Consider the following 20242-nt stretch of genomic DNA (forward strand, 5'->3'; position numbering starts at 1 on the left):
TTAGAAACAGTGACCTTGACCCTATGGGGCCAAAAGGCAATCCATGAAGGCTCTGCATAAACTTGACCTATATACCAAGTTTGGTCACACTTTGTCAACCCTAACTTGAGTTATTCATAACTAACCATATTTCTATTTTAGCAACAGTGACCATGACCTAGACCATAGCTCTCAGGGCCCAAAACACAATCTCATGAAAGGTCTGTATAAACTCTTCCTATATACCAAGTTTGGTCACAATATGTAGACCCTTACTTAAGTTTTTCTATAAGTAGTAACCTTGACCTTGATCCTAGGGGCCTCAAATGCACTCCCATCAAAGGTCTCCATACACTCTTCGTATTTACCAAGTTTGGTACTCTGTATGTCAAACCTAGCTAAAAATATTCAATACATAAGGTGACTTTGATGCTGCCCTCCCAACAGCCCGCCCAAACAATGACGCAAGTCATTCAATATCAAAATGTGGTTAAGAATATAAAAATGTGCCTTTCAAAAGAAATTAAAAAAAAATCATTCAAGGGCCATAATTTGTATGTAGGTTCAAAATGGAGTTATGTTCCTTGTTGTAAGATGGTCGTCAATAATTCTGTGTAGTACTAAATGCATTAAATGAAGGGTATATAAGTTTTTTTTTATTAAAATCCCAACTTGCCCTAAAACTTTAACCTGCCCGTAAACTTTAACCTAAGTCAATCAGGGGCCATAACTTGTATTAAGGATAATAAGGAGTTTTGTAACCTCATAGTGTGATGGTCAACAACAATTGTGTGAAGTATTAAGTCAATTGAATGAAGGGTATAGAAGTTATCAATAAATATCCCAACCTGCCCTAAAACTTTAACCTAAGTTCCATAGTCAATCAGGGGCCATAAATTGTATAAAAGATAATATGGAGTTATCTAACCTCATTATGTGATGGCACTGAACAACTGTGTGAAGTATTAAGTCAATTGAATGAAGGGTATTGCACTTATAAGGGAAAATCCCAACGTTCCCTAAAACTTTAACCTGCCCTAAAACTTTTACCAATCAGGGGCCATAACATGTATAGCGGATAATATGGAGTTATGTAACCTCATTGTGTGATGGTCCTGAACAACTTTGTGAAGTATTAAGTCAATTGAAAGAAGGATATAGAAGATATTAATAAATATCCCAACCTGCCCTAAAACTTTAACCTAAGTTCTATAGACAATAAGCGGCCATAATTTGTATAAAGGATAATATGGAGTTATCTAACCTCATTATGTGATGACCCTGAACAACTGTGTGAAGTATTAAGTCAATTGAAAGAAGGGTATTGGACTTATAAGTGAAAATCCCAACTTGCGCTAAAACTTTAACCAGACACCAACGAGGACGGCAATGCCGACGCCGGGGCGAGTAGTATAGCCCTCCTTATTCTACGAATAGTCGAGCTAACAAACAATCACTGTCCACAGCCAACAAGTATCAAGCTTGGTTCCCAACCTAGACATAGTGTTAGTACCACTCTGCTGGGTTCAAGTCAGGTTTCCCACTGTGAAGAATATAAACGTGACAGATGGATATTGCTCACCGAGACCAATAAAACAATGAGTGTCAAATCTAGGCCAAGTAAACAGCTCAGTTTTTTGTTCATGCTACATGTAACTGCAAGATGGTCTTTGTGGAATAAGAAGTAATAATATTTTCTTTCACCAAAACAATAAAACAATATGTTAATAAAACTGAAGATGAGAGTTTAATAGTAGTTTTATCTAACAAGAGCTGTCACAGAGACAGCACGCTCCACAATCCTGCCGCTTTTAAGTTAAGAATTGCAAAGTGATTTTAATGATAAATTGAACTGACGTAATATATTTAATGATTTACGCATGTATGAATTTCGGGGATTTTCCACACAGTACTCGACCTCGTGGTCTTATAACGTCACAATGGGATATCACACCTCAGATTCGCAGTATAAATAATTACCTTCTAATTTTAGCAGACGATATTTTCAAGGGAAAATCAATACCCAAGAGGCTAATCTTTACTTTTATAAACATCCGGGATATTATTTACAAAAAGAAAGATGCAAAATTGAAACAATGAAATGACCTTTTTGAAGTATGCGGGCGATGCATTTACATCCAATAATGGGTTAAGTAGGTTGGGTGGTTAATGACCGGTACCATTGTATAAATTTTCAATGCAATTAAATTTAATAGTTGCTGAGATATTAACATATAAGACTTAGTGCTTTTATGCAAAACCTTAACCAGATTTTCTAAGTTAATTAATAAAGGCCCATTATATTCAAATTAGTGTTATCTAACAATAATTAAGTATTAAGTAGGATAGTTGGGACTATATATCTAAAGTTTCAATGCAATACATGATGCATTTTCTGAGATATTAGCTTAAGTTCTTTCATGCAAAACCTTAACCAAGTTGTGATGCTAATGCAGACAGCGCCTCTAGGTTGAGTAGTATAGCTCTCCTTATTCTTCAAATTGTCAAGCTAAAAAGAGAAAGTTTGTAGCTAAACAAATTCAAATTATATTCATATTTATATGATAAAACTTCAGCTTTTTTAGGCATATAGAAGTACCATGCAAAAGTAGTGCGCTGTAAGTCCGGCCCGTGTGAGAAGTTTTCCGTACATATTTTTATCATTTGTACTGCTGTCACAGAACACACATTCCTTACAGGAACTGCCTTTTCCTGAAATTTAAAAGACCAATCCATACAATACACAAATAATATCACAAAGGAATTCCTTATCAAAATCATTTCTATATTGTATTTATTTTAAGGTATATTTTTTATTTAGATTCTATCAGAAAAACAAATAATAGCAACAACTTGCTAGCGTACAAGTACATAGGGATTTAGCTTATGAAAGAGTGCTACACACAGTTGGTGTTTTCTTTGGTTGCTTTCATGGAACCAACATTTGCACCATTCTGCATTCATAAAATCAAATGTCTAAGATAATATAATATTTCTTTTGTAATGATAAACTTGTTATATGATTGGCAATTAAAACTTAATATAGCTTCAAATAAACACAACTCTTAACATTTCTGTCAAATTCTTAATATTGAAGTTCTTCACATTTAATACAATGTGTCCTTTTCAGCCTTACTTAGCACCCTGACCCTCTTTTGAAACAGCACCCTGCCTTTTTTAAATCCTAGCTAAAACTCTAGAGTAAGGTTGATATAGTATACTTTTACCTTTAGATTTTGAACTCATCTCTGCTCACTTTTTTTAAAGGTTAAAGCTGCAACGAAACCTGTCTTCACTCGCCTTTGCTAAAAATAAAAAAGTGTTGATGTATTTTCTGCATTTCTCATAAACAAGAGGGCCATGATGGCCCAAGATTGCTCACCTGTAAAATGGTCCAAACTGTTGTGTTAACAAGGTTTTTCCATATTTGGGCTCGGTAACCTAGTATTTGATCACAGATGACCAAATTCTAACTTGACTTAAAAATTATCAAAACAACCTTTCTGACAAATTTCCAGGATATTTGGGCTGAAAATGTTACCTATAGAGTGTTAACAAGGTTTTTCTATATTTGGGCTTTGTGACCTAGTTTTCGACCACAGATGACCCATATTTGAACTTGAGCTAGAAATCAACGCAAAAAAAAATCCTGACACGTTTCCAGGATATTTGGACTTTAAAAGTAGTCTCTAGAGTGTTAACAAGATTTTTCTATTTGTGGGTCATGAGGTAGTTTTTCATCCCAGATGACCCATTTTTCAATCTCGTCTGAGTAATTACTGGGACAAACATCCTGACCAAGTTTCGTGACAATTGAGACAAAAATGTGACCACTAGAGTGTTAACATTTTAAACTAAGTGTGGATGGACGAAGGACATTCATCAAACTTAATAGCTCACCCTAAGCCTATGGCTAAAGTGAGCTAAAAATGACGTGGAAATGGATTATTATCATTGTGAGTGTTGAAATAAGGAATATCAGCAATAAGGCATATCTTTAAAACAGCTTCGATTGACAGATCGTACTGCAAAGATTGGCGGACAATATCATTATGGCCAGGTAATGATTTAAAAACCATATAGGATAATATACAAGACTTTAAGATCACACAATGAATACTTTTCAAATCTACACAAGAGCATTGTTCACAACTGAAATATTTCACAATAGGTTCTGTGCAAAAATCAGGGAGTCCAACACATTATGCCATAAAATCCCCCGGAATTTAAAAAAAAAAAAATATATATATATATATATATATATATATATATATTTTATTTTTTTTAGAATTTTTACATCAGACAATAATGACAAAGTAAGTGAAACCACAGTATGTGAGTGAAACTGAATGTAAATAAACAACTCCACAAGGGTGAAATGCCAAAAGGAAACTTTTACAACAAGTGATCAATTAATTTGTAGTAATTATCAAAGGCAAAGAAATATTACTATTTTGGAAGGAAGAAATTAATAATATTTATTCCATTCTCTTATTGTCTGAAAGTCATCAAGCCGATAGAATTAAGCACAATTTTTTAAAAGACTTTGGAGGAAGGTAAATTTAATTTAATTGTCTCGAAAACATATTTTTCCAATGACATATTTTGTTCTGCAAGTACAGTATAACATGACAGTGTATCATAAGAATATGATAAATCATGACATAAAATAATTCTGTATAATGAAAAAGTTAAGAGGTTTTCAAAGCAAACTATATGTGAATACATTTTTTCGTACTTGCGTCTAAAACTACTTTAAAATTTCGCCAACTTAGACCTGCTATAAAAATCCCCCTGAATACAACCAAAATCCCCCTGAATTTTCAGCCTTTTGAACAAATCCCCCTGAATGGTCTCCAGAAAATATGGCATGTATACTGTAACAGGTTGTATTAAAAATAGCACAAGTTATATTGTTAATGCAAGTAAGGATTCATGATTTCAAATTACTCGTGAGGTGATTCAATCAGAAGGATAACCTTAGAAATGTTACTTGATGGTCATAATGGAAATAAGAGTTTTTCTCTTTTTTTTGTGTCATCCTTGGTTCGCTGTGCCTGTCATGGCTATTGATAATATCATGTATGTATTATGTTATTCACTTAACATGTTGTTTATTTAAATATATCCATGTTAGTCCATATAAACAGCCGTTTCAGAGCCTTTGACGATTTATTGATTTGGGCGACTCTACGCGTCCATATCCCACTTGTTGTTTTCCTAGCCAAAACTGACAGATCCCAGCCCTAAGTATATTGAGCGGATAGTCCATATAAACAGCCGCTTAAGTGTCTTTGACGATTTTTTATTTGGCGACTCTACGCATCCATAACCCACTCGTTGTTTTCCTAGCCAAGAATGAAAGATCAAAGCGCTAAGCATATTGAGCGGAAAGATAACGGGCACCTGCTAGATGGTATCAAAATGGCGATGCTTTATTGACAGAAGTCGATCTAAATTAGACTAATTATTTGTGTTTAATTAAACACTTAAGTGTAATAAGTAAAAGGTATTGGCTAAAATAATTAAAGTGTAACTTTTGTGTTTTTAAATAAAAAGGGAAGTGTTAAATATTGTGGAGTAACAGTTGAAGAATATATTTTACATTGTATGGAATAGTCGACTTGTGGCGTTTAGAGAACAAAATGAATATCCAAATGTTAAAAAAGTTCCCTGAACTAGCATTAATGTGGCTAGGTCCATTCCTAACTGAAATAAATCTATCTTATCTATCTATATACTGATACGATAGTCGATAATACGAAACATAATGAGTACGAAATTTAAGACAGATTATACAGTAGTGCAAAATCGTTGAATATATTTAGTAACAATATATAAAACAATGTACTGTAGTTACCCATTTATTTGAAAACCTGAATGCCTTGTTATCATGGAAAATGTTTGCATATTTAAATTCTTAAGTTCATAAAACACTTCCGGAAGTTTTGAATGGCGCGGATGTTTGCCGGTGCGGGATGATACAGGAATCCAGTGGATTTCACGTTAAATCCACTCAAAACGTGAAATCCACTCAGAACTCAGTAATTTTAATTAATAATTTATTTTTTTCGTATACATATTAGAAAGTGCCTCATGAAGGGTTTATATTTCAAATTTTATTGAAATTGGTCAAAAAATAAAGAAGTTAGAGCAATTTTTCAATTTTTTCCAAAAATAGTTCGGAAATCGAGGTGAAATCCAGATTCCGATAAGTGAAATCCACTCATAACTCATTAATTTTAATAAATAATTTTCTGTTTTTGTATATTTATTAGAAAGTGCCTCATAAAGGGTTTATATTTCAAATTTTATTGAAATTGGTCAAAAAATGAAGAAGTAAGAGCAATTTTTCGAAAATAGATCGGAAATCGAGGTGAAATCCAGTTTTCGAGAAGTGAAATCCACTCTTAACTCAGTTTTATTAATTAGTAATTTTTATTTTTTGTATACATTTTGGAAAGTGCCTAATGAAGGGTTAACATTTCAAATTTTATTGAAATATATCAAGAAATGAAGAAGTTTTTCGGAAATCGAAGTGAAATCCACATTTTGACAAGTGAAATCCACTTTTTCAGACGTGAAATCCACTCATAACTCATTTATTTTTAACAAATTATTTTTTTGTTAAACAAATAATTGAAAGGGCTTCATAATGGGTTAATGTTTCAAATTTTATCCAAATTGATCCAAAAATAAGAAAGTTGTAGACCTATTTTGAAAAAAGGTCGGAAATCGAAGTGAAATCCACATTTTGACAAGTGAAATCCACTTTTTGAGACGTGAAATCCACTCATAACTCATTTATTTTTAACAAATTAATTTTTTTGTTAAACAAATAATTGAAAGGGCTTCATAATGGGTTTGTATTTCAAATTTTATCCAAATTGATCCAAAAATAAGAAAGTTGTCCTATTTTGAAAAAAAAAGATTGGAAATCGAAGTGAAATCCACATTTTGACAAGTGAAATCCACTTTTTGAGACGTGAAATCCACCCATAACTCATTCATTTTTAACAAATTATTTTTTCTGTTGAACAAATAATTGAAAAGGCGTTATCATAGGTTTATATTTAAAATTTAAATGGAATTGGTCCAAAAATGAAGAAGTTTGATAAATATATTTAAAATTGATCTGAAAGCGTAGTGAAATCCACATTTTGACAAGTGAAATCCACTTTTCCAGACGTGAAATCCACTCATAACTTAATTTTTATTTTTTGTATACATTTTGGAAAGTGCCTAATGAAGGGTTAACATTTCAAATTTTATTGAAATATATCAAGAAATGAAGAAGTTTTTCGGAAATCGAAGTGAAATCCACATTTTGACAAGTGAAATCCACTTTTTCAGACGTGAAATCCACTCATAACTCATTTATTTTTAACAAATTATTTTTTTGTTAAACAAATAATTGAAAGGGCTTCATAATGGGTTAATGTTTCAAATTTTATCCAAATTGATCCAAAAATAAGAAAGTTGTAGACCTATTTTGAAAAAAGGTCGGAAATCGAAGTGAAATCCACATTTTGACAAGTGAAATCCACTTTTTGAGACGTGAAATCCACTCATAACTCATTTATTTTTAACAAATTAATTTTTTTGTTAAACAAATAATTGAAAGGGCTTCATAATGGGTTTGTATTTCAAATTTTATCCAAATTGATCCAAAAATAAGAAAGTTGTCCTATTTTGAAAAAAAAAGATTGGAAATCGAAGTGAAATCCACATTTTGACAAGTGAAATCCACTTTTTGAGACGTGAAATCCACCCATAACTCATTCATTTTTAACAAATTATTTTTTCTGTTGAACAAATAATTGAAAAGGCGTTATCATAGGTTTATATTTAAAATTTAAATGGAATTGGTCCAAAAATGAAGAAGTTTGATAAATATATTTAAAATTGATCTGAAAGCGTAGTGAAATCCACATTTTGACAAGTGAAATCCACTTTTCCAGACGTGAAATCCACTCATAACTTAATTTTTATTTTTTGTATACATTTTGGAAAGTGCCTAATGAAGGGTTAACATTTCAAATTTTATTGAAATATATCAAGAAATGAAGAAGTTTTTCGGAAATCGAAGTGAAATCCACATTTTGACAAGTGAAATCCACTTTTTCAGACGTGAAATCCACTCATAACTCATTTATTTTTAACAAATTATTTTTTTGTTAAACAAATAATTGAAAGGGCTTCATAATGGGTTAATGTTTCAAATTTTATCCAAATTGATCCAAAAATAAGAAAGTTGTAGACCTATTTTGAAAAAAGGTCGGAAATCGAAGTGAAATCCACATTTTGACAAGTGAAATCCACTTTTTGAGACGTGAAATCCACTCATAACTCATTTATTTTTAACAAATTAATTTTTTTGTTAAACAAATAATTGAAAGGGCTTCATAATGGGTTTGTATTTCAAATTTTATCCAAATTGATCCAAAAATAAGAAAGTTGTCCTATTTTGAAAAAAAAGATTGGAAATCGAAGTGAAATCCACATTTTGACAAGTGAAATCCACTTTTTGAGACGTGAAATCCACCCATAACTCATTCATTTTTAACAAATTATTTTTTCTGTTGAACAAATAATTGAAAAGGCGTTATCATAGGTTTATTTTTAAAATTTAAATGGAATTGGTCCAAAAATGAAGAAGTTTGATAAATATATTTAAAATTGATCTGAAAGCGTAGTGAAATCCACATTTTGACAAGTGAAATCCACTTTTCCAGACGTGAAATCCACTCATAACTCATTTATTTTTTTTTATTTTTTTTTTTGCTGAACAAATAATTGAAAAGGCATTATCATCGATTTATATTTAAAATTTAAATGGAATTGGTCAAAAAATGAAAAAGTTAGATAAATATATTGAAAATAAATCTGAAAGCGAAGTGAAATCCACATTTTGACAAGTGAAATGCAATATTTGGGAAAGAAATCTACTAAGTGTAAAGAAATAAATTCAATCAAGTATCTTAATGTTAATACAGTAGTAGTTTGTGTCCGATGATTATATTTTAATGTTTTTATGTTTTATTTACTTACATTAGTATCATTTAATCTATTTTAGTCGTGATCTCTTATATAACATTAGATCTAATATCTGAATCAGTTGAGATGCAATATTTTGGTGTGTTTTTTACTGTAAGTAACCACTATCCAATATATTAGGTCTATAATATCGTTTAATAATTACTCTTGTCTTTGATCTATATCTATCAAAGACGAGGATCACGACTCTCACGTGCCGTTACTTTCGCGCCTTTCGCACTTAGCGGTTAAGGTGATACATCAAATATCCGAGAAAGTTGACATAACATACTTGGCGGTAAAATTAAAGAAGTTTAGTACAATGGCAGTAATTATTTTATGTCGAAAAAGAATTTGAGAAGATATGATAAGTATAAAATGTATCAGAAATGGCAATTGTCATTGCTATGTTTTTATTTTTTATGCTATGAACATGTAGTGTTGGATATACGTATTATTTGATATTTAAACGGATAATTAATTGTTTCTGTGTATTTTGTTTTATTATATTTGGATATTTAAAAGGATAATTAATTGTTTCTGTATATTTCTGCTGTATTTGTTCATAAAATGGGAACATTTCCGTGTAGTGTATGCCTTGAGGCATGTGCACTTGACTCAATTTATTGTGATAATTGTAAGTTGTGGTGCCATCGTACATGTTGTCAAATGGGTAAGCTTGAGCTTAAGTCTTGGGACCAACGTCATCTCAAGTTTGCGTGTATAAAGTGTGCTTGTGTCGGGGATGAGTACAACTACACAGCAGCACTGAATCGGTAAGTGTAATATATACTTAGCATATTTTATAGTATGCTTATTATTGAAAACGGAGACGTTTTATATGAGTTAATGCAATATTTATTAATTTCAAAAATATATTTCATAATAAGTTTAAAAGTACATTAACAATCATGAATAGATATTACTACATCTTTAAATGAATGAATGAAGCACATTTGAAAACATAAATAACATAAATAACAACAACTATATAACAACAATAAATTAATAACTACGTGTTTTTATAAGCACATTTGCGAACTACTACTACTATTACTACAACAATAAGCATATTTATAACTAACATCACAATAATTGCTTTTAGCTCGTATTAATCTGTGAAATTACGTAATATGTTTCCCGATGGCGTCAAAGTATTTAATGTGTCCTTTGTTGTTGTAGTGCACCGTGTCACTGTGATAGTCCTTATGAAATCTGATGTCCTTCATTTCAATGCATTGTACACTTTTTCGAACAAGATTATTGATGCGTTTTCTCTGTGCGTTGAAACTTTTTTTGCTTAGAAATTTGTCTTTTTGAAGTTTCCCCTTTCTGGTGTGCACACGCCGAGAATCACTATTGAAGCCCAGCACGGGTGGCAGTGCACACCCTCACGAATTATTCCATTTTAAATTTTTCACATGGGGCTATGTTCAAAGTTTACCTGTGTATATTTTTTCATATTTTGCTATTGTTTATTTTGTGTAATTATTTTTCTTCACTGTTGTGAACATACCTTTTCATTATCTCTCATTATTGTAAACCAAGTTAAACATATGATTTCACTTGGTGTAACTTTGCTCTGTTGTATTTGTTTGTTTCTTTTTTTATGATTATGTATATCAACCAATGTACATGTATAAATAATCATAAATAAATGTCTGGCATAAACAAATAAAAAAAACAATTTTCGGATTATTTATTAAATTTTTAATATTTTCAAAATTCGAAAGTAAAAAAGGGCCATGATTGAGGGCGCCTCCACGTGGTATGGCCTGTGTATGGATATTGTGTTTATCATGAAAAAAATTAAACAATTATGCATACCCAACAAAACGCCCTCACAATATAACTTCAACTTTCTTATTTTTGGATCAATTTGAATAAAATTTGAAATATAAACCCATTATGTAGCCTTTTCAATTATTTGTTCAACAAAAAAAATAATTTGTTAAAAATAAATGAGTTATGAGTGGATTTCACGTCTCAAAAAGTGGATTTCTCTTGTCAAAATGTGGATTTCACTTCGATTTCCGATCTTTTTTCAAAATAGGTCTACAACTTTATTATTTTTGGATCAATTTGGATAAAATTTGAAATATAAACCCATTATGAAGCCCTTTCAATTATTTGTTTAACAAAAAAATAATTTGTTAAAAATAAATGAGTTATGAGTGGATTTCACGTCTGAAAAAGTGGATTTCACTTGTCAAAATGTGGATTTCACTTCGATTTCCGAAAAATTGCTCTAACTTCTTCATTTCTTGATATATTTCAATAAAATTTTGTAAACCCTTCATTAGGCACTTTCCAAAATGTATACAAAAAATAAAAATTACTAATTAATGAAACTGAGTTAAGAGTGGATTTCACTTCTCGAAAACTGGATTTCACCTCGATTTCCGATCTATTTTCGAAAAATTGCTCTTACTTCTTCACTTTTTGACCAATTTCAATAAAATTTGAAATATAAACCCTTTATGAGGCACTTTCTAATAAATATACAAAAACAGAAAATTATTTATTAAAATTAATGAGTTATGAGTGGATTTCACTTATCGGAATCTGGATTTCACCTCGATTTCCGATCTATTTTTGGAAAAAATTGGAAAAATGCTCTAACTTCTTTATTTTTTGACCAATTTCAATAAAATTTGAAATATAAACCCTTCATGAGGCACTTTCTAATATGTATACGAAAAAATAAATTATTAATTAAAATTACTGAGTTCTGAGTGGATTTCACGTTTTGAGTGGATTTAACGTGAAATCCACTGGATTCCTGTATCACCCCGCACCCGATGTTTGCCCACGTGATACGTCTACGAAATGTGAATGTGAATTCAAAATGGCGGCGCCCGCAAAGGTAAATATCTAGAATGGATGTTTAAACCTAAGAATTTTTATATGAGGAAATGTAACAACCCGTTCGTTTCATCATTAAGTTAAACGCGCGAAAGTAGTCAATGTAATGTCAATGTATCGTCTGTATGTCGTGAATGTATCTGCTATGTACAGTACTTAGTATATTTTGCAAGTGGTCATTCCGCCTTTCCGGTTCTTGTATGAGTGAGTTATTAATGAATATATAGGGGACGCTTTATCTAACCAAATTACCCAATTATCTTGCAAAAGATTATTTAATTTATCATATTGCTGCCGGTATATTTTAATTATGATACCTCATGCATTATTGTATTCCTTTTATTTGTTTTGATAGTATTATTGCATTATTGAAATAATGATGTTTTATCATTGTAAAAACTATCTTGTAAATAGGTATCAATTGTGTTTACAGGCTTATTTCATTTGTCTACAAAATAAAATAAGAGAAAAGAACCACTGGTTATAGAAAGTATTTAATTTGTTCACTGAGATTGTGCAAGAATTTGAGGGCTTTTATCAAACAATAAAATGTAAACCTGAATGTGAAAAGCGTGTTTTATCAATATTTCTATATGTTCTCAACTTTGATGAAATGTAGGTCCAGCTAATCCCAGGTAAAATTCATGCCCTGTGTGGACAAAGTATGAGTAAAATACCCCCCTTATACTGGACATACTGTAATTTGAATCTGACTTCTTTCAAATTGCGAGAGAAACAAGATGAGGCACCATTTTTTTATATATATATCTCTCTTGAGATATCGTTAAACTCTGGAAAAAGCTTGGCTTATACGTGGACAAATCCAATAAAAAGAATTGATAATTCCTGGCACAAAGCCATGGGCCATTCCCTGCTATTTTTGGTGTGAAAACAAAACCACCACATTCACTCGGCACTGTGGGATCAACTGGAAGGTAAAACACTGCCCATTTCCCACCCGCTATACCCAATATACACCTGGACCTGGGGGGCTGTGGTTACAATTGACTGTTATAAAAGATATCCTGCCTGTAGCTTAATTAAAAAGAATGCATTGAAATTTTATCTGCAACAATAAGATCAATTGTTTTTGATTGAATCAGAATATTCTTAAGGTACCAGTAGTAGAATCTGTTGAAGATACACAGAAAAAGACTCCCTGCATGTTTTTTTGGCAAATATAAGGACAAATGTATTATGTTGAGTTACCTTAGTTAAAACAGGAAACATACATTACTGAGCATTAGACCTCACCAAATTTGAAATGGAACAAAACTTCAGAGAAAAAATCTGTCTGAATGTATAGATATTTATGGGAAGCTTGATGAATTATACTGCAGTAAATATATATGATGTGACTGCTTTTCTGTTGTTCCAGCTGGAGTTTGATGTGGAAATGACCTGTCAGAAGTGTGTGAAAAAGGTGGAAAACGCATTGCAAGGAGTCGATGGTAAGGAATTCAGGTGTTTCTTTTTTTAGCCCGCATTAATCTATGGGTCATATGCCAGCTAGTATATTTTCCCAATTTGAGTATATACATAAAAAGACAAAAGAAGTTGAAAACTAAACTATTTTCTGCGTTCCTAATGTAAATCAGGTAATCTACATATAGTATGTATACTGTATAATGCAAAGAACAGTCAAGTAAAACATAAGAGGTCCAGGCTAGTGCACAAATACATTTCTTGCTCTAAAAGTATAACGCTTCAAAACTGTTTATTAATTAAATTTAAAAAAGTATCAGTTCTCAAAACCTTGCCAGGCTGTTTTCTGGTCAAATTTATTTCAGTTGGTTATCAATATCATTGAGAAATGTCTTCATTATTTTTGTGATAGTATGAAGTCAAGGCCATTAATTAAAGCTAGAATGAGGTTAATAATTGTTTAAAGGGACTGTACACCAGATTGGCACCAAAAAAAGTTTTTTTCTGTAACGAATCTCAGGACAATTATCTAATAGAATGTGTTACGCTTTGATATCATAATTGTAAAAAAAGTACCAAAATGTAAAAAAAAAATCGTGTCAGAGACCGGGTTCGAACCCGTGTCACCAAAATTACAGTTCAGCATCGTATCCACTGAGCTACAAAAGCTTACTCTAATCGGGTGACATAATTACGTTATACACCTACCCCAGTAATATAATGTGATAACACCGACTAGCCAATCACGCATCAGGAATGAATTCTACCTGGTATACATACCCAGTAATCTTTTTTAATGGAATAATACGGAATAACTGCTAAACTTAAATAAATTTTAAACTATGTGGTACTTCAGTTAGTAAGTTTCAATGCATTGTACACATGGATGCCAAGTTTATGTCAGTTTTCGACAATTTTCTTTTATTTTTGCTATTTTATCATACGGAGTACAGCCCCTTTAAGTTACTACTAAAGTACAATACATACATTGATTGTTTTCCTAATTCCAGGAGTGAAATCTGTTAGTGTTGACCTTTCCAGTGGTAAAGTTCTGGTCGACAGCTCCCTGGGGTCAGAGAGGATCAAGGCCCTTATAGAGAGCACGGGGAAGAGGGCTGTGCTCAAAGGAATGGGAGGTAAAACAGGTGAGTCTAATGTTGTTTCTACTAATTTTGTTTCAACATGATTGTGAAGGCAGCAGTAATCTAATATAAATCACACTTGCATTAGTTTTCACTGAAGAAAGCAGTAATGTTTTCCTTTTAGAGCATAGATGTTGAACCCAAGACATCATGAGTGAAAGGCAACATTATGCTGTTTAAAAAGGCATTCCAAAACAAAGCATAAAGCTTTTTGTCCAAGATGAATTATAATATTCATTTCACATGTCCTATAGATAAATAATAACAACGTCTTTTTTAGATGGTTACACATAAAGAAACTAAATGAAATATCATTATGATACATCTAAAGACAAATTCAATAGAAACAACTGATATGAGGTATAGTTATAATTTTTGTTTGGAACATTTCTGACTGTGACTTACCATAATTGAGTAGTGAATAGTTATTAACCTACATTCATGTTACAAGGACAAAGGTGTATATTTGCCATCCTTATATGATATTTTGTAATTTTTGATTTTTTAAGATTTGAAATATGAAAAATTGACTAGTAGATGACACTAGACATAGAATCAAACTTGCATGGCCTTATTCTAAAATTGCATTGGCTGTTGCTCTTGGTAAATATTGCATGAAGTTTTTGCTGCACTTGTTAAGGAAGTCATCTTGGTGCAGCTGTGTCTATCATGGAGTATGGAAGTGCGTCTGTACGTGGGTTGATCCGCTTTGTTCAGACGGACACGGACCAGCTGGTTGTGGACGGCACCATAGACGGACTTGCCCCAGGGAAACACGCACTCTGTGTTCATGAATGTGGTGATGTGTCAGAAGGATGTAATAGGTAAGCAGTGTTGTTTCTCTTTATAAAATGCAGCACAACATTAATTTAATAGTATATGATATTGGAATTACAATTCCAAAAATACTGCTTTTAATAGGTGGCTAATAGGTGTATTAATTTTGTTCAGTGTTTATACTGTCATACATAAACATAAATCAATAAGGCTTGTACTGATATGATATGTTCTTCTATTTCAGCTGTGGCGATGTATATGGAAGCATGGGAATAAACAATCTAACAGTACAACAAGCGTTATCTGATTGTTTTATTATTTTAACATTAATAACCACCTTTTTTTTGTATTGATAAATCCTGGTATAAATTTATTTGGTAGTCCAAAGCCCTTTCAGTTCTTTAAAGAATGGTTTAAATATCCAGGAACTTAGGAATATTACATGACCATTAAATGGACATCTCATTGATTGCCAAATAGCACCTTTGAGAGAAAAATATTTCGGGCCTGAATGCAAAAATAACAAACTTTTCACCATCTCACCTTTTCCATAACCTTTAATTACTTCAACCAGGCTACCAAAGGAGAGATGGGCGATATAGAAGTAGGTCTAGATGGGAGGGCAGAGTTTCGGTTTACTAACAGTCGCCTGAAGGTGTGGGAGCTGATTGGCCGGTCCATGATCATACATCAAGCATCCACGGAGATACTCAAGGCTCAGAGGGGGCCAGATAACAGGTATGATCTTATATGAGTGATGATGTTATTACAGCAAGGAAATGGTTAGAATGGAGTATATTTTTATGGAGGTGGAGACACTTTAAGCTGAGAGGGAGACAATAATAATAAGACTTGTATGATTGATGTTTCAACAGCATGAACATGATAAGTAGGCTTGGAAGAAATACCTTATTTTAGTTAATGACTTCATTTCTTCAATTTTGTGGTCAACTTAGTATACTGACTTAAGTTCACTTCTTACACATATGTTCCAAAATAACAAAAATAAAACACAGACATAATTTTCCATTAAGATTAAGAACATGAACAAAAGGAACCCAAGGAGAACACAAGCTCATACACCCAAAAGGTCTGGCCATTTATCCCTAGTTAAAAGTTGTCCTATTTATTTTGTTACATTTAAGGGACTCGCTCACAGATTTTGTTTTGGCAATCATAATAAAATTCTTAAAAGGGACATTTTATGGATAAAAGAGTTTAGCTAAATTTACTGCTAGATGTTCGGTTAACAAATTGTCAATAGAAACAGGTCGGCATATGGGTATCCATAGGATTGAAAGACCATGAACTGACTGTTTCAACAAAAATAGCAATGTTATATAAGGTGAAATTCATGTATAATATAACATAATATTTATCTGCTTAAACTCATATTTGTATATAATTATGTTTATTTATAATTATGTTTCATATATTTTTTATGTGTTCTTTTTGTCAGAAATTGATCAAATGAATTATGTCTCAATTTGTTATATGTACAATGGGTTCTTGGCAGATGGGCTCATATCAGGAATAAATTTGAGTTTAATCTTTGTCAAATATTCTTAATTCTTAACACCTGTCTTGTGGCAAACTATGAATAATGTTTGTTTTTTTATTCATGTTAAAAGCTTTGATTTCAATGGACCTTTCCTATTCATCTACTGTTGCAGGATCACATGTGGGATCATAGCTCGGTCAGCAGGTCTGTTCCAGAATGCAAAGAAGATTTGCGCCTGTGATGGTGTCACACAGTGGGACGAGAGAAACGTGCCTGTAGCTGGCAAGGGCAGACAAGCAAACCTGTGATATGGGAAATTGAGTTGCATTTGTTACAGTACTTAATGTATGACAGTGTCAGACACTAACTGTTTTGGCAAAGGAGTCCTACTAGCCCTACTTAAACAGTGAAAAACAAGGAAACTCTTCATTGAAGAGAGATTCATTGTCAAAGAAAAAAAGTATTCAAAGCTAATTTCTTTCCACCCAATACCTGTATTTATTTACAAGGTTAAGGTTTAGGTTTGAACAAAGTTTGAAAATGTATGCTATATTTTGACGTTATCAACATTGACGTCATTTGATGTTGACGTCATTTCCTGTTCATTATATACATACAACCTGATGAAGGCGGAATGGCCGAAACGTTGTTTCATAAATAAATAATTTGTGTTGAAGTTGGACTTCTTTAGTTTTTAGAAACTGACATGAAAACTTTTAAAGATGATATAATCCAAAATAGCATTCATTGTTATAGTCTTGATCTTTGCATGAACTAGGAGTCAGACAAGGCTCCCATGGTCCCAAATCTAGGAGTCTTGGACTCCTGGACTCTCTTAGTGACTAAGCCTGTTTTATGGATTTTATCATAAGATCCTTTGAAGATACTGGCTCTCAAGTGTATTCACCCAGCCAAGTTGTGTTGGTAATTATGAAAAACATGTAATGCATTGTGATATTTTAAATTGTGTGATGTGTGATGCATTGTGATTTTTTTTGAAATTGTGCTTCAATGGTGCAAAATTTTAACAGGGCTGTACATTGTATCTGCATTCAGAATATTTTGAAAAATATAATATAAAAAATATGGAGGACATGGTGTCACATATTTCACATCCCTCACATACTTTATGTTGGCAACACTAGTTAGTTGATATTTTAATTTATTAAGCCTTGTTCTTAATGATTGTTTATCTGCAATTTCATTGGCTGAAATTGTAGGATATATTTTAAAGAGGTGTATTTCTGGTTCATGTTTTTTTTCATCTTTTACACATACAAATCCAATGGCTTGACAAGTATCGAGACACACTGTACTAAACCTGTCGATGGATACAATTCCATATAGATTTTGCTGAGGTCTAAGTTTAGCCCCAAATCATACTTTATCCCTTTGTGTCAATCAATCCTCCTATGCCTTACTAATATGCTGAAAGTGCTGTCCATTTTCCTTATCTATTGTTGACTTAAAAGTCTGTTTATTCAATACGGTTAAGCAAATTGAATTTTGTCTCATTGTTTGCTCACATTGCCAAGAATTATAAACCTTAACTATGGCCTTTGTTGTAACTTGTTATAAATTTAAACTCAACAAAAAGTGGCTTTCACATAACAGGAATTGTTAAAGTGCCGGCCTACCATATTCTATGGCTACATGTACATGTGAAGTCTTTTGTTGTAAGTTAAAACATCAAACATGTGATGTTAATACATGGATTTATTTAACATACAAGAATCATAAGGTTTTTGTTACACTTTATTGGGCCGATGTTCAGAACTTTGTAAAAGTTAAAAATCGTGACTAATGATATCATTGCAAATGTTTAAACATTAATTTTAATGATATATATGCTAATATATTCAAGTACAGCTGAATCAGTTGTTGTCTCAAATCTTGTAAGGAACAGTACAGATAAAAAATGTATTCCATTAAACATCCAGAGCAGTAAAGATTATTGTTGACATTGACATTAACACAGTTGTTATCTTTAACAAAATTCTGACTATTAAATGTCAGATTACTTGTTTATTTATTGTTTGTTTGCGGATACATGTATTTGTTACTAGAATGTTAGAACAAAAATTGTAAAAAAGAAATACAAATATCTACCTTGTAATTGCTCTTTCTATTGTATTAAGTTCTGACTTTTCACTTCTATCGTAATTACCTTCTAAAAGCCCCTCGAAAAGCGGCATAAAGTTACCGGACTAACCGTCCGTCCGGACAACATGCGTCATGTTTCTGTCTGTACATCTGTCCCCATTGTATTTTATGAACACTATGACCCAGGGTCCTCAAACTTGGGAGGCAGGTTGACAATGACAAGCAGATGAACCCTGTTGATTTTGAGATCATTGGGTCAAAGTGACCTGAAGCTAAAAATCTGTTTCCGATCAATAACTGAAGAACGCTTTGGCCCAGGGTCTTCAAACTGGGTAGGCAGGATGGTAATGACCAGAAGATGAACTCTATATTGTTTCTAATAAAAAAAATGAAGAACGCTTAGAACGAGAAACCTCAAACCTGGTATGCAGGTTGGTCTTGACCAGCAGATTAACCCTATAGATTTTGAGGCCAGTGGGTTAAAGGTCAAGTTCGTGAAGATCTCGAGCTGAAAATCCCGTTTCCGATTAATAATTGCTTAATTCCAGAGACCTCAAACTTGGAAGGCTGGTTGGTCATGACCAGCAGATTAACCTTATTGATATTGATCATGCTTAGGCACAGAGACGAGTTGATGCCGACTTAATTTTGCAGTGACCTTGATTACCATTTAAATACTTTGCTCTTTAAACATGTTATAAATATTTTCTTCATTGGAAGGTAGGGTAGGTCATCATATAGGTATGTTACTTACTCAAGGTTATCCCATACAGACCCAAATACTAAATGGCTATCCGTCAACGAGTGTAGGGGTGCGTTTTTCATGCAAGTTTTGTCCATTTTTAAGAACTAAAGAAAAACAACAACAGTATTCCGATCTGTCCTCGTATTTTACAAGGTTCAGATCTATGAGAGGGTTGATGAGGTCATCTGGGCTTGGCACCACAAAACCTTTCCTATATCTTGGAACAATAAATGTTCCATTCCAGGGCGAAGAAATTAGTCACACCATATTGACTCTTGTGGTACACCATAATTTTATCATCATCACCCGCCATTAAGGCAGCTCTGGCTCACAGTTACAGCCCTGCCTCACAATTTAAGCCATGACGCACAATTACAGTCCTGCCTCAAAGTTAAAGCCCTGCCCGACAGTTACAGCCCAGCCCCACAGTTACCGCCCTGCCCCACGGTTACCGCCCTGCATCACCGTTACAGCCAGTTACAGCCGTGACGCACAGTTACAGCCTTTCTTTACCGAAAAATGTTAAGTTTACACGGATTTTTAGTTCGATTGTGAAGAAAGCTGAAAGCTGGAATAAATCATTCTCAATTCCGTTTTAAACTGATATTTGTTTTTTAGTACTTCAGAGTCGCTAATTTGAATTCACTAACTCTCCCATTTAGTTAAAAT

At 32.6% G+C, this 20242-nt stretch overlaps 2 protein-coding genes across 3 annotated transcripts in view; one reads left to right on the forward strand and one right to left on the reverse strand.

The window, feature by feature from the left end:
- The window catches only part of LOC128208752 (uncharacterized), a 17775-nt gene extending 11826 nt beyond the window's left edge, over positions 1–5949 (reverse strand). The window contains exons 1-3 of the mRNA XM_052912301.1: positions 5840–5949; positions 3207–3284; positions 2579–2691 (exon numbers count right to left, since the gene is read on the reverse strand). Coding sequence (XP_052768261.1) covers positions 2579–2691; positions 3207–3225 — 132 coding nt within the window. The 5' untranslated portion in view covers positions 3226–3284; positions 5840–5949. The remainder of the gene's footprint in view (positions 1–2578; positions 2692–3206; positions 3285–5839) is intronic.
- Positions 180–17401, forward strand: LOC128208753 (copper chaperone for superoxide dismutase-like). Of its 2 annotated transcripts, none has more exons than XM_052912303.1 (7): positions 180–200; positions 13259–13331; positions 14316–14450; positions 15088–15271; positions 15469–15511; positions 15799–15962; positions 16898–17401. In XM_052912303.1, exons 2-7 carry the CDS (start codon positions 13277–13279, stop codon positions 17031–17033), a joined length of 717 nt encoding a protein of 238 aa, XP_052768263.1. In that variant the 5' UTR covers positions 180–200; positions 13259–13276; the 3' UTR covers positions 17034–17401. The 2 variants fall into 2 exon arrangements, with proteins under 2 accessions (XP_052768263.1, XP_052768262.1); XM_052912302.1 differs by lacking the exon at positions 180–200 and adding an exon at positions 11825–11881.
- Positions 17402–20242: the final 2841 nt, after the last annotated feature.

The sequence above is a fragment of the Mya arenaria genome, chromosome 11 (genome assembly GCF_026914265.1).
Source record: "Mya arenaria isolate MELC-2E11 chromosome 11, ASM2691426v1".
Lineage (NCBI taxonomy): Eukaryota > Metazoa > Mollusca > Bivalvia > Myida > Myidae > Mya > Mya arenaria.